The sequence below is a fragment of the Astatotilapia calliptera genome, chromosome 19, assembly GCF_900246225.1.
Source record: "Astatotilapia calliptera chromosome 19, fAstCal1.2, whole genome shotgun sequence".
Taxonomy (NCBI): Eukaryota; Metazoa; Chordata; class Actinopteri; order Cichliformes; family Cichlidae; genus Astatotilapia; species Astatotilapia calliptera.
In genome coordinates, this window is record NC_039320.1 from 4,630,861 (window position 1) to 4,646,981 (window position 16,121).

Here is a 16,121-nt window from a genome sequence, read left to right on the forward strand (position 1 = left end):
GGGACAGTCCTGCATGCTAATGATGGGCTCTGCTCTGCACCTGCAGGATTCTGTCAGCCACAAACTCCTCAGCTGATCCTGAATCTGAGCCCATCTGTCAAACAATCATTTTCTTCACAGGTCTGTGGAGGTGGCACTGATCCTGCAGCAGTCTAACACTCTCTGTCACTCTTCTTCAAGTCTTTGACACGAGGAACCAAAACTATGTCATTAACAACACTAACAGGTCTGCAGTTTGTCCACTTGGCAGTTGTGTCATCAGTGCTTTGCATCGTTGTGATATTTTAAGCTGGAAGTGCTTCGGTGAAAAGAAAATTCCTTCTGTCACGATGTGCAGAATCCTTCATGTTGGTCGGCTGGTCCGTCTTGTTATTTTTTTAATGCTCAAACTTTCTATCGAGAGGTCAGTGTGTGTTTGTCATCTTCTATATTGAGCTGATTGGTTCAGCTGCCCGTCACTAACAGATGTGCTGCACATCTGCACGTGTGCAAAGGTAACTCTACTCGGACAAACTGCTCGAAGTGCGTTGATAGAAACATTTCAGGGATTTTGAGTCGTTCTGCTCTCCAGATGTGTCGTGTTAAAGGTTTTTATCATGTTAATCATGATTGAATTGAATTGAATTGAATTGAATGAATGCTTTGTTGGCCATATGCAGTTTGCCCCACAGAGGAATAGGACCCCCCCCCCCCCCCCCCCCGACTTACACATGATGTAACACATGATAACAGATGAACCCCTAACCCTAACCCTACATGTTAATTTTGACAGCACTGGTAAATCCTTTTTAATGTTCTTCTGTCAGATCATTGATTAGACTCGACTCCAAATACGAGACTCAGAAAACTCAAATGAAAACTCAAATCAAAGCCATGAGAAAAGGACTTCTTGTGTTAGAATGAAAACATATGGAAGTGGTCAGGTTTCAAACACTCGATGAATCTGCTGCACAGTTACATTCAGTGACCTTTGGCCTCCTGAGAGCATTAGTTGATGGTTCATCACAGTTTTCTCAAAGTTTCCTCTGAGCTTCTGCAACATCATCACTTCCATCACTGATGAAAGAAAGTTCATAGAAAACAGAAAATATATCTTCACAATCTGAGAGTCTAAAACTTGACAGACTTGATTCAGATGAAGTTATTTGAGCAGAAACTCCTGGATCTTTATCCTGTTTTGATCTGATCCTTCATGGTTCCTCCACAGAGTGGACCAGCAGAACTCAGAGGTTACCAGTGGTCAGTCTGCCCAGCAGCATCAAACACAGCTGGACTCCATATTTATGGTCTGTACATGTACAACAACTACTGTTACATCTGTTCTGTTCACAGTCATCTCCATGCTGCTCTTTGGAGACCAGTGGATTGTCTGTAGGGCTAAGAACAAAGTACAAATACTTCATTTGTTCTGTCCTCACTAAGCGTTGTCCTCGTGAACGTAGACTCAGCTATACAGACAGCTAAACACTCTCCTAATCAAAATCCAGGGAACAGGCCAATGTGTTGAGTTGGATGATTTAATAAGGAAAAAGTGTGAAACTGTTGACAAAACCAGAAATAAACCAATAAAAATGTTGCATCAACATACAGTATAACAAACACATATTCAAAAATATGAACACAATATTTATCTGCTTAGTGAGTGCCCGAATAAAACATCAAATGAAATCACACTCATGATCAAAACGTTAAAGAAACCACATGGCATATGAGCTAGCTTAACCTTACTAGCTTAGGTTATACACGCATTCAAATTAAATTCTAACTACAAACTATAGCACGCCTTCACAACAAGAAAGAAAGAAAGTGTGTACATTATTGTACTTTATTGAGCCCCGTGGGGAAATTGCTCTCTGCATTTAACCCATTCACTCAGTGAAGCAGTGGGCAGCCATTGGGCGCCCGGGGAGCAGTGTGTAGGGACGGTACCTTGCTCAGGGGTACCTCAGGGTAGCTGTTAAGGGGAATCGAACCCCCGACCTTCCGATCATGGGGCAACCACTCTACCTACTGAGCTATCCCTGCCCTATAATAATGCACACAAGTTGTCTCAGTGATAACAAACAATATTACTCACAGATGATGCCGTTTATCAACTTGTGAAGGCATGGATGGCAACAGATTAACGGAGGTGAAACTGCCTCTGGCTAGATCTTACAGAGTAAAAAAAAAAAATACACAAAAACAACCACTAGAGGGCAAACTGCTGCAGAACAGAAAATGCCTAATGCCAGCACACTCCCCACCTGACATCCCTAGGATGTCAAACTGCACATCACCTGACAGAGTTTCTCTGCAACAGGAGTATAACCTCAGACACTGGCCTTAAGTAAAGTTTTGGAACACTGTCTCTGAAAACTTTCACCTCGACCTTCCTGACCTTTCCATCGTCACTTGGAAAAGTCCTTGTGATCAGTCCTGTGGGCCAGTCATGTCTCTTCAGTGAATCGTCTTTCATTAGAACAACGTCTCCGTCCATGAGATTAGGTCTCTCCGTTCTCCATTTCTTTCGACCTTGTAGACTACTGAGGTACTCCCTTTTCCACCTCTCCCAGAATGTGTTGGCCATGCTTTGAACCTGATGCCACTGACGTCTGAAGATATTACTATCATCAAAGTTACCAGGAGGAACAGGGAGTACAGCAATCTTCTGAGTTAGCAGCATAGCAGGAGTGAGGATGAGAGATTCGTCTGGATCTGTGGACACTGAAGTAAGTGGTCTGGAATTGACAATTGCAGTTACCTCTGCCATAAATGTTGTCAGGACCTCATGTGTGAGCTGAACAGACCCAAGCTTGAGGAACATTGCGTCAAGGATCCGACGTGTGACACCGATCATCCTCTCCCAGCTTCCCCCCATGTGTGAAGAGTGGGGAGGGTTAAACAGCCATACACAGCCCTGATCAGACAGGTAGTTGGACACTTCCTTGTTGTTACAGCCTTTGGGAGTGATCCCAAGCTCTCGACAGGCTCCAACAAAATTAGTACCACAGTCTGACCTTAGCTGTTTGACAGGCCCTCTAACTGCAAAGAAGCGTCTTAGAGCGTTAATGAAACTGGATGAATCCATTGATTCGATGACCTCGATGTGTATGGCACGCACGCTCATACATGTGAAGATGATTGCCCAACGCTTACTGTTGGCTAGCCCTCCACGTGTCCTCCTTGAGGTGACACACCATGGTCCGAACACATCCAATCCAACAAAGGTGAACGGAGGATCTGTACTCAAGCGATCAGCAGGCAGGTCTGCCATTATCTCCTCCTCCTCTCTCCCACGCAATCTTTGACATGTCACACAGTTGTAGACCAAACTGCTGACAGACCGTCTTCCTCCAACAATCCAGAAACCAGCACTCCTCAAAGCGCCTTCCGTCAAGTGTCGTCCTTGATGGCTGACTTGCTCATGGCAGTGTCTGATAAGCAAGGAGGTAACATGATGTTTACCAGGCATGATAACTGGCTGACCCTCTTCTGCTGTGAGCTGTGACTTTTTCAGTCGTCCTCCGACGCGGAGAAGACCTTCAGAATCAATGAAAGGACAAAGCTTGCTGAGAGAACACTGTTTAGGGACCTGACCTTCCTTTTGTAAGCAGTGTATTTCTTCTGAATAGACCTGCCTTTGGACAGCAAGCAAAATTCTGATCCTTGCATGATGCAGCTGGTCTGGACTGAAAAGCAGCTTGCAGTTGTGCCAACCGTGGCAAGGACCTTCTTTTGCTGCCCTTGTAAAGGAATAAGCAATGTGGCAGAGCCTGGCAATAGCTCTGGTGAGTGACCTCCAACTTGAAAACCGCTCAAAGCGTTTACTGCCCAACTGAAATGACAAATTTGTGGCACAAGTCACTACTTCTGGACGTAGTTCCACATCTGTTGCGGGTTCAACTAGGCTGAAAGCTTCCTGTTTTAAGTGACAATGTTGCTTGTCTACAAGAAAGGCTGGTCCAGACAACCAGGAGGAAGCTGCAAGCTGGTTAGCTGGAATCGCTCTAGTTGCATGGTCAGCTGGGTTGACATCAGAAGGAACATAGTTCCATTGGCTTTTGTTGGTTGAACGTCTTATCCTTTGTACCCTGTTATGAACATAGACGTAGAACCGTCTAGAGTCATTAAATATATACCCAAGTACTACTTTACTGTCTGAGAAAAGCTTGATGTCGTCTACCTGAATGTCCAACTCTGCAGACATAACCTCTGCTAGTTCCACTGCAAGAACGGCTGCACAGAGCTCAAGCCTTGGGATGGTGATGTCAGGCTTAGGTGCCAACTTTGTTTTCCCAAACAGGAATCCAACTTCGCTATGTCCTGCAGCATCTGTGACTCTCAGATAAGCAACAGCAGCAATAGCTTTGGTAGATGCATCACAAAAGATACAGATCTCCTTGCTCTGAGCTGTGGAGAGTGGGACCGTTGTGTAGGCCCTTGGGATCTTCAACTCTCTTAGGTCTTGAAGAGATGTACACCACCTCTGCCACTGTTCAAGCTTTTCTCGGGGCAGTGGTGCATCCCAGTCACAAGTCTCAGTGGTGAGTTCTCTCAAAATAAGGCGGCCCTGAACACTGAAGGGAGCAGCGAACCCCAACGGGTCAAATAAGCTGTTGATAGTATACAACACACCCCGACGTGTAAAGGGTTTTTCTGCGCTGTCCACATGGAAAGTTAGAGTATCTGTAGCAAGGTCCCAACCAAGACCCAGGCTGCGCTGCATGGGAGGGGAGTCCTGACCCACGTCCAGGTCTTGCAGGTTGCTAGCTAGATCTTCAGCTGGAAATGCCCTCATGACCTCAACACTGTTAGACACAATCTTGTGTAGTCTGAGGTTGGATTGCGCTAGCATGTCTTGTGCACCTTTCAGCACTTTGATGGCATCTTCTGCACTGAGGAAAGATTTCAGGCCATCATCAACATAGAAATGTCTGTGCACAAAGCTCCTCACTTCGGGTCCATAGTCCTCTTCACCCTCCATAGCCGTCCTCTTCAGGCCATAAATGGCCACAGCTGGCGAGGGACAGTTACCAAACACATGAACCCTCATGCGGTACTCCAGCACTTTGTCATCAAGTTGGTGGTTACGAAACCACAAGAATCGGAGGTGGTCCCGATGATCCTCCCTCACTAGGAAACTGTGGAACATCTGTTGAATGTCTGTCATCACAGCAACTGGGTCCGTTCTGAAACGCATGAGAACCCCAATTAGGGTGTTGTTGAGGTCCGGGCCTTGTAAGAGCACATTATTCAATGAGATGCCTTTGAACTGTGCGCTTGAATCAAAGACGATCCTTATTTTTCCCAGTTTCTGGGTGTGATAGACACCAAAGGAAGGTAAATACCAATACTCTCTGTCAGGCTCTAGTGGAGGAGCTGGCTCAGCGTGTCCATTTTTGAAAATATCCTCCATGAAATCTATGAAATGATGTTTCATCTCCGGTTTCCTATTCAAGGTACGGCGAAGTGACATCAGTCGGCTGAGGGCTTGCTCTCGATTATTCGGTAAACGTGGTCTTGGACTACGAAATGGCAGGGGAGCCACCCAGCTGTTGGAGTCATCTTTCTTGAACTCCTTGTTCATGATGTGGAGGAAGATTTCATCTTCGATGGAGGGTGCCAGCTAATCATCCTCTTTTGAATGGCTGAAGACCAGCTCACCTAAGCTTGGCTGACTGGAAGTCAGTGTGTCGGAGGATATTAGCTGTTCCTCTATGAACTTTTCTTTGCAGATGATCCTGTTCTCACAAGGCTTGAAGTAGCTTGGTCGCCCATTCTCAAGGACATTGGTCTTGAATGTGTTGACAGTCGGCCGGTGAGCCCCACCGAGACAGACGTCACCAACTATTACCCAACCCAGGTCCACTTGTTGGGCATAAGGTTCGTTGTGACGGCCGTTACGCTGACTGCGCACTTTGTGAACTCGGATGATGTCCCTCCCAAGTAACAAAAGTATCTCAGCTGACGCATCAAGAGGAGGGATCCTTTCAGCAATAGACTTGAGATGCTTGTGGCTTTGGGCAGCTTCTGGAGTAGGGATTTCGTCCCTATTATTGGGAATCAGGTTGCACTCAATAAGAGTCGGCAATGATAAGTGCAACTGTCCATCAGCTGACTCCACCATAAATCCAGAGGCCCTTCTTCCAGCAGTCTCTGTGATTCCTGAGCATGTTTTGAGGGTATAGGGGGAAGCCTCACCCTGGATGTCAAACATGTCAAAGAATGCTGATCTGGCTAGCGACACATTGCTTTGGTCATCTAGCATCACGTATGCCCTCACCTTTTGGTCTGGGCGACCCTTCGGATACACACTGACCAGACAGATTTTGGAACATGATTTACCTTTAAGACCCTCACCACACACGGCTGTGCATGAAGAGGCTGCTATGTCAGTGACACACCCGATAGCCTCCCCACCATGCTCTGCAGAGGGTGGTCTGGAACTTGGAGCCCAAGGTGCCGGTCCAGGATGGAGTGCTGCGATGTGCCGGTCGCTGTCACACTCAGAGCAGTGGGTGTCAGCTTTACACTCTTTAGCTTGATGAGTTGCTGAAGCACAACATTTAAAACATATGGAGTGCTCCACCAGGAAGCGTCTTCGCTCTGCAAGTGATCTTTCTCGAAAGCCTCGGCATTTCCTGAGGGAGTGAGGTTTCTTGTGGAGAGGACACTCTCTGTCCAGATCAATGGTGAGTCCTTTGGAGGACTGAGAGGTGGGGGGGTTTCCTACCTCAGTTTTACTTACGGATAAAGGAGGTTTGGATTTCCATTGTTTGGAGAAGGATCCGTCACCTTTGAATGCAGCTGAACTAAAGTTAGCAAAAGCAAAGCTAGGATCATTTCTCATCTCTGCATGGTTATACACAAAGTCCACAAAAAATGAGAAAGGGGGATATGGAACTTGGTGCTCCCTCTTATAGCAAGACCCCTGAGTTATCCACTGTTCTTGGACGTTGTGGGGCAGTTTCTCCGCTATAGGGTTTATTCCCCTTGCAGTGTCTAGGAAGCTGAGCCCTGGCAAATATCCCTCTTGCTTAGCAGCTTCGATCTCTAGGAGCAGGTCTCCGAGTTCTTGAAGCTTCTGGTGATCTCTATTTGAAATCTTTGGGAAGTGGTTCAATCTATCGAAGAGAGAAGCTTCAATGGCCTCTGGAGAGCCATAGCACTTGTCCAGCCTTCGCCAAAGCATGTTCAAACCCATGAATGGATTGTTGACATAAACTGCCCTTATTCTCTTGGCGTGGTGTAGCGACTCCCCACCAAGCCACTTAATGAGCAGGTCCAGTTCTTCACTAGGTTTGAGGCTAAGTCCCTCCACAGCGTTAACAAAGCTAGATTTCCATGACAGATAACTAGCAGGCTGGTTATCAAACACTTTTAGTCCAGCGGTGACAAGGTCTCGACGCGCCAGATATACAGCTAACTCAGATACACCTTGAGCCTCCAGTGGTGAGCCGGGTGGAAGTTGGTTTGTTGAGTCTGTGCAGCGATGTGTGTGCATGGAGGGGACATCTCTATCTGTGTTAAAAGACAGAGGGTCAGGGCGATTCTTTCTCTGGTTGCCTGGGTGCAGGCCTTCAGCCGAGCAAGCAGAAGGATACGGCTGTTGTGTGTCACGTCTGACGCGATGAACTTCGGTATCTGGGAGGTGTCTGTGTTGTGGTACAGAAGCAGCAGCCTCTGTTTCTTTCTCATTTTGAGCTAAAGCATAACTCTGCCCTGAAGAGAAATGTGCTTGGATGAACTCACCAGTTCGCTGTAATGACTGCTTCATTGCTTGAGCATGACTGGCTTTACTCCCAAGGTCACGTGTCTAAATCTGCAGCAGCCTCAAACACTTGAGCCTCTGCTGAGGCAGCCTCAGCTTCACACTCTTCTTTTAGTGCATTCAATGTAGCCTCTATGCGTGCTTTCTCCACTTGCATATCTATTTGACATTTTGCATAGGCTGCTTGCGTGCGTGCAGCTTCCGCCTTGGCACGAGCTTTAGCAGCAGCGGCACTAGCTGAAGATTTATTTGAACTTTGCTTGGAAAATGCAGCTGAGGCAGCACACTCTGACCTAACCTCCAGGCTCTGAATATCGGCATCAATAGGGTTTGAGCTGGACATCGTCTTCAAATCCCGTAAAAAGATACAGAAGAAGCGAACGTAGCCTCTTTGATGTTTTTCTTCTACTTACTGGTTACTGGTGGCGAAGAAATAGGCTGCCGAGATTCCTTCAAAGCTTGATGTGATGGTGCATCTTTTCACTGTTCTGTCTGTATAGCTGAGTCTACGTTCACGAGGACAACGCTTAGTGAGGACAGAACATCATTACATAACCTAATTACTGTTTTCAGGTATCTGTAGTTTACTTGAGTAGTAACTATTTTTTACTTCGTACATTTTTAAACAAATGTCTGAACTTTCTACTTCTTAAAAGTAGAAACGTCCTCCAAAGAGCTGCTTTCTTTTTTACTATCACTTTTAAGTTTAATGAGTACTTCAACTTTTACTGGAGTAGTTTTTAATAGTAGTAGTTGTCCTTAAACACAAGTACAGACTTGGTGTACTTTGCTGATTCTTACAATGATTCAGTTCTGATTCACAAATTCAGTTTTGACTCAGTCAGAAATATTATAATCATGATTATTTATCTTGGATTTCACTGTTGAAAGAACCTCTAAACCTTGTAAAGTAAAAACATTTAATTCCAAATGATTTGAGTCTTTCTCTGCCACTACAAACTCTGTGTAAACTACTGTGGTATAAAAACAAAGCTGAGACTTCATCAGAGGTGGAAACATCAGGTTAAGGATCCACACTTTGTGTTTACATGTTTTCATGATTACATGATTTCACTGTGATTGGCTCATTCATAAATATTCTGTTCCAGCTGCTGGAGGACAACATCATCACTTTTTTTGAACGAGCTGAAGAAGATCCAGAAGGTTCTGAGTCCAGATTACCCAGAATGCTTAGAGAGTCAGAGGGAGGATGAGGAGGAGAGGAGGAGCAGAGAAGCACTTGTGACAATCACAGTGAACTTCCTGAGGAGACTGAAGCAGGAGGAGCTGGCTGACCGTCTCTATTGCAGTAAGAGCATTTCTGTAAGCGTTTAAGCTGATTGATGACTACAACAGTCATTAAACAACCACTGTTGTCCTACTGGGAGACTTCAACGCTCATGTGGGCAATGACAGTGAGCCCTGGAGGGGCGTGATTGGGAGGAACGGCATCCTGGATCTGAATCCGAGTGGTGTTTTGTTTTTGGACTTCTGTGCAAATCACAGTTTGTCCTTAATGAACAGCATGTTTGAACATAAGGGTCCATAAGTGCATGTGGCACCAGGACGCCGCAGGATGCTGGACAGACCTGGCACAACTAAACGTGCGTGTGAACGCCTCACAGAGGCCCTGGTCTGCAAGACCTTGAACATACACCTCTGGCAGAGCTTCAGCTGCAGTCTGAGGCAGACTGGTGCTCTACTTGCACTGTGTATAGTGTAGGTGGAGCACTGCTGACGTTGACAGAGAATATTGTTGGGCGGTGGAAGGAATACTTTGAGGACTTCCTTAATCCCATTGGTTTCCTCCTCCTGTAGAAGAAGCAGAGTCTGTGGATGAGGGGACGACTTACCTGTCTCCGGGGGCGAGGTCCCTAAGAGAGATAAATGACTCCTTGTTGGGTACACTGTAAACCTGAATAAGTTCAGTGAACTCAACATTTATGAGGAAACTGATTACATAATAATTTTTAAGTTAACTTACAGTGAACTTGTAGTTTTTAAGTAAGTTAAAAAATATGACCTCAATAAGATCAAGGAATTGAACTACCTCCAACCTGTAACTTAGTATTTAAGTAACTTACAAAGTTTAATTTCACTAAACTTGTATATTTTATTTTATTTGAACTTTATTTCATTACTTTACTAACTTAAATATTATAACTTATATAAACTCTAATTACCTATTAAAGCACATGCTAAGTCTAACCCTTCATAGACAGGGTCTTTCTGTAAAGAAAAGAAACTGAGACAGATTTGCAATTGCAAGTTTATTTATAACCACCTGTACAAAACTTTACATGCTTCTGCATTTGAACATGTTTTTAGTGCTTATTGTACAACTTGTACAGTGAAAATGTTAAACAAGCTAGTGCTTCAGCCTTTTCTTTGGCTCTCTTTTAAAAATAATTCTGGAAACAACATAAAAAAAAAGTATCAGCCTGATGGTGTTATAAAACTAATAAAAGGCATTTTTATAAACATTTAAACCAAATAAATAGTCTCAATCTACTCTTTAGCTTTTTCCTTAAACTTCAACATAAATAGTTTTTTTTATAACAAATAATCTTTTTTCTCCAGTTGTTCCCTTTTAAAACTTTTAAAAATAGAAACATTTAAAACAAAAAAATATGTATGAGCATTTTCTTACACGTTTTCATTATAAGACTAAGTTAAATAGAACACCCACCATATAAAAAAAGCTATCTAGAGGCATGTTTGTCTCAGTCTGTCTCAGGCTATGGAGAACAGATAGCAGCAGATGTCCTAAACCTACAGAACTTTGTATGAAACTTTACTACAGTTTAGTACAACTAGTCATGCGAGGCATCAACTTCAGTGGAACAGTTTGAATTTTGCCAGCAGTATAGTGCCAGCACCTGTACGTGCTACTCTGGCAGTAAAAGATTGTTTTTGAGGCGAAGAAGACATGGTTTCAACTGTTTACCATCCTCAAGGCCCATCAGGAATTTCTGGATGAATGTATTAACCAGGTTTTTTGGATAGTCCAGATGCAAGACATAAAACAATCCGAACAACAAGACAAAAGCATCAGGCCACTTGGGAATGTCGCCTACCACAAGGTCATCTTCCACTACAGCTGCTGCACTGACCACAACAATATTAAAATACAATAAAAAAAAAAAAACTTACCTTGGAGCTTGGCGATAACTGTGTTTAATGCTCAAATCCCACTTCAAGCTGTTCGAACGAAAAGAAAAACCACAACTGAGACAGCTAGCTTAGCCCACATTTACACCGCAGCGGTTATTAGGTTAATATGTAAAACATATTTCGCCAAAACGTAACCATTACCATATCACAACGCTTATGGTGAAAATAAGTAAACCACTGGCAATAATAATTCCCAACAACTGGTACGTGGCTGCCACTGGCATTTTAGGCAGACCCAGGACACAATGGAAACATTATATCTCTTAGCTTGCCTGGGAACACCTTGATTTTCCCCCAGACAAGCTGGAGGAAGTGGTCATGAAGAGGGTTGTCAGGGCTTCTCTACCTAGGCTGCTGCCTCCTTGACCGGACCTGGATAAGCGTAAAAATATAAATGGATGGAGTGATGACTAGAACATTTGTTATTATCGTAAGAGATGGACCAACATGTAGCCAAATATCCATGCTTTAAAAAAATGAGACGTAATGTTTTGCATTCTTTTTCCAGAACATTTTCCTACGGTATGTCAACGTAACCTTAAATCCACCCTGAAGAAGAAGTTTCAGTGTGTGTTTGAGGGCATCGCTAAAGCAGGAAACCCAACCCTCCTGAATCAGATCTACACAGAGCTCTACATCACAGAGGGAAGGACTGCAGAGGTCAATGAGGAACATGAGGTCAGACAGATTGAAACAGCATCCAGGAAACCAGACAGACCAGAAACAACCATCAGACAAGAAGACATCTTTAAAGCCTCACCTGGAAGAGATGAACCAATCAGAACAGTGCTGACAAAGGGAGTGGCTGGCATTGGGAAAACAGTCTTAACACAGAAATACAGCCTGGACTGGGCTGAAGACAAAGCCAACCAGGACATCCAGTTCATATTTCCATTCACTTTCAGAGAGCTGAATGTGCTGAAAGAGGAAAAGTTCAGCTTGGTGGGACTTGTTCATCACTTCTTTACTGAAACCAAAGAAGCAGGAATCTGCAGCTTTGAAGACTTCCAGGTTGTGTTCATCTTTGATGGTCTGGATGAGTGTCGACCTCCTCTGGACTTCCACAAAACTACAATCCTAACTGACCCTAGAAAGTCCACCTCAGTGGATGTGCTGCTGATAAACCTCATCAGGGGGAAACTGCTTCCCTCTGCTCGCCTCTGGATAACCACACGACCTGCAGCAGCCAATCAGATCCCTCCTGACTGTGTCTGCATGGTGACAGAGGTCAGAGGGTTCATTGACCCACAGAAGGAAGAGTACTTCAGGAAGAGATTCAGAGATGAGGAGCAGGCCAGCAGGATCATCTCCCACATCAAGACATCACGAAGCCTCCACATCATGTGTCACATCCCAGTCTTCTGCTGGATCACTGCTACAGTTCTGGAGGATGTGCTGGAAACCAGAGAGGGAGGACAGCTGCCCAACACCCTGACTGAGATGTACATCCACTTCCTGGTGGTTCAGGCCAAAGTGAAGAAGGTCAAGTATGATGGAGGAGCTGAGACAGATCCACACTGGAGTCCAGAGAGCAGGAAGATGATGGAGTCTCTGGGAAAACTGGCTTTTGTTCAGCTGCAGAAAGGAAACCTGATCTTCTATGAATCAGACCTGACAGAGTGTGGCATCGATATCAGAGCAGCCTCAGTGTACTCAGGAGTGTTCACACAGATCTTTAAAGAGGAGAGAGGACTGTACCAGGACAAGGTGTTCTGCTTCATCCATCTGAGTGTTCAGGAGTTTCTGGCTGCTCTTCATGTCCATCTGACCTTCAGCAACTCTGGAAAAAATCTTCTTGAACAGAAACAAATAACCTCCAAGAGATTTAGCTTTTTAAACCAAAAAGAATCTTTTCACCAGAGTGCTGTGAACAAGGCCTTACAGAGTCCAAATGGACACCTGGACTTGTTCCTCCGCTTCCTCCTGGGTCTTTCACTGCAGACCAATCAGACTCTCCTACGAGGTCTGATGACACAAACAGGAAGTAGCTGGCAGACCAATCAGGAAACAGTCCAGTACATCAAGGAGAAGCTCAGTAAGAATCTGTCTGCAGAGAAAAGCATCAATCTGTTCCACTGTCTGAATGAACTGAATGATCGTTCTCTAGTGGAGGAGATCCAACAGTCCCTGAGATCAGGACGTCTCTCCACAGATAAACTGTCTCCTGCTCAGTGGTCAGCTCTGGTCTTCATCTTACTGTCATCAGAAGAAGATCTGGATGTGTTTGACCTGAAGAAATACTCTTCTTCAGAGGAGGCTCTTCTGAGGCTGCTGCCAGTGCTCAAAGCCTCCAACAAAGCCCTGTGAGTAAATCTGTGATCATGTTTATTTTTAAAATGTTGATTAAAAGTGGTCATAGATTTCTTCCATGACAGATCCATGTCCTAAAACCATGAGACAGCCTAGTTGTATAGTATAAAAGAAAAAAGGAGAACTTTTGACCACAATATTGTAACTTGAATGAACTTTTGATACAGCCTTTAAACATAAAATTTATGAACAGAATCAGTGACAAAGGGCAGCCCTGGTGGAGCCCATCACCCACCGGACTTATTACTATCCAACGTATTGCCGGCTATGCCAACCAAGCTCTTGCAATGGTTGTAAAAGGATCGAATGGCCTGTAGCAATGGCAAAATGTTTCTCAGTTTTATTATTTTCAGTCACATCTGTTTTTGATTATTAACTGAATATTTTAAAATTCAGGCTTTTTATGTTATACAAAACATCATATTTTCTTATGATGTCTTGTATTGATTCTGAAGGAATAGTTTTCATCAGTATCGCAGATACCAGCCTGAATTTTACTTTGTATTGGATCAGAAAGGAAATCAGTGGCATCACACATCACTTACAGCAACTTCAGTACCACTCCATTTTAATAAACTGGGGGGAGGTGCACCAAGATTCAGTATGAGATAAAGAATTATTTTTAACTGTAAGGTTGGAGAAATCTGTTGTTGGAAATTGGAAGAACAGGTCATCTTAAAAATCACTGCATTGTAGTTTTATTCAGGCCCCTTCAATCTGTGATCGCTGTTGCTTTGCATTGTAAATGCTACTATTACAAAAGTCACAAATATTAGTGTATGTGTGTGTTGTTGGGTAATAAACCAAAAGAACAGAATCTACCAGCACCTCACTGATTTCTGCTTAAAAACAATAAAAAAGCAATAAAGCTCTGATTTGTTTGGTTGATCTTGTCTCCCTTCCCGCTTGATTTCAGACTGAGTGGCTGTAACCTGTCAGACAGAAGCTGTGAAGCTCTGTCCTCAGTCCTGAGCTCCCAGTCCTCCCGTCTGACAGAGCTGGACCTGGGTAACAACAACCTGCAGGATTCAGGAGTGAAGCTTCTGTCTGCTGGGATGAAGAGTCAATACTGCAAACTGGAAACGCTGAGGTCAGATCAAGCAATATCGATTTTTTTTTTCATCAATTAACATCATTTAATCAATTTCATTTGGAAAAAATTAACATTGAGCCAGTGTATTTTTTTTTTTTTAATGAATCCATGCAAGTCACAGTAAACTGCCACATTTGACTTTTGTAACATGAGGCATAAGGATTCCAGCATGTCCTGAAACAGTGTTGAAATATTGTAAATGTAGTAGCTCCTCATGGCACCATGAATATACTTTAACACAAGTGTTTCATGTCTTCTTGTCATCCTTTCTTCAGACTGAGTGGCTGTAACCTGTCAGACAGAAGCTGTGAAGCTCTGTCCTCAGTCCTGAGCTCCCAGTCCTCCCGTCTGACAGAGCTGGATCTGGGTAACAACAACCTGCAGGATTCAGGACTGAAGCTTCTGTTTTCTGCAGTGGAAAGTCCAAAGTGTACACTTGGGATTCTCAGGTCAGGATTCAGTCTTTTCTGATGATAATTTTAAAACCTGAGTCAGGTCGATAAATGGCTTACTCATTTACAACAGACATGATTTGTTAAATCACCTTATATATGTGTGCTTAAGTTCTGTGCTGCTCTGATTTATTGCCTGTGCTGTCTTTCAGTTCAGCTTTGTCGAGTCTCTGGTAGGATTTCTTTTACATGACCTGTGTAAAAACAAAACAGGAAACACATTAAGCTGAAGTAAGATGCACAATTTGAAAAATGGGGCACAAAAAATGTTGCTGCTTTCTGGAAAGTGCGTCTAAGAAGACCCAATGGAGAAAGTGAAGAGAAAAATCAAAGATTAAGAAGAAGAAAATGGCAGAGGCAGTTTCTCTTGGACTGCCTGCAGATGGGGTGAGACTCTAGAAACAGGGATGATTGGAGAAAATGCAAAGAGGCCATAGGATAAACCAGGAGATGAATACTCTGGTGTTCTGGGGATAGTGGGAGTGAGAGGGAGAGATGCCAGTAAATGATTTCAAGGATAAATTTGAGAGAATCAGAGCTAAGAAACCAAAGCAAGTGGGGAACTACAAACATATGGACAGACTCATAATTAGGCCAAAGACACATTAAAGCAATTATTACAGGTTTAGAAACAGGGATGGATATGAAGGAGCTTAGCATGAATTTGCATTGAGGAAAGAATAGCAACGAGCATCAGAGGAAACAGTTAGGAAAACTAAGAGGATGTACTGGCAGGAATACTGCAGTACTTTAGGAAGAACTACACCAGTTCAGAATGTGTGGAGTACAGTTAAGAACATGAATGCAGACAGGAAACAACAGCAGCTGTTGTAAAGTAAATTCAAACTCCTTCATTAAATGCAGCTGGTTGAGTTGAAAACAATGGAGAATGATTGTGTTACGTTGTTTATTCTCTATAGAAATGGAGCAGCAGGAGTGCATGCATAGCTGGACGTGGGCTGTATATACATGCGTGTATCTGTGTTGTCTGTGAGCAGAGAAAACAAAGCGCTGGAAATGTCCAGTGTATCATAAGCCAGCCAGTCCTGTTACTGCAATTCACTTCTTCACCAGAAAGTGTCACCATCAGGCTTCAACAGCAGTTTCCAGTCTTAATAGTGTTAATGAGCTACAGGTAGTATGGATGGGAAAATGTAGAGATGCTGGGCAAACAATATGATCAAATCCACAGTGGGAATAATTGAAGTGATGACGGCAGGTGTAGAGAACAAAAATGAATCATATTGAAATGTTAAATCAGGAAAATCCTGGAGAAGAGGATAGTTCTAATGTTCAGTTTGTAATGTTTGAATTCAAAGCAGCTCTTAAATGCATAAAA

General features: G+C 43.7%; 1 protein-coding gene across 1 annotated transcript in view; it reads left to right on the forward strand.

The window, feature by feature from the left end:
• LOC113011576 (NLR family CARD domain-containing protein 3-like) overlaps positions 1–16,121 on the forward strand; it is an 83,892-nt gene extending 67,771 nt beyond the window's left edge. The window contains 3 exon segments of the mRNA XM_026151122.1: positions 14,154–14,327; positions 14,606–14,779; positions 14,935–16,121. Coding sequence (XP_026006907.1) covers positions 14,154–14,327; positions 14,606–14,779; positions 14,935–14,959 — 373 coding nt within the window. The 3' untranslated portion in view covers positions 14,960–16,121.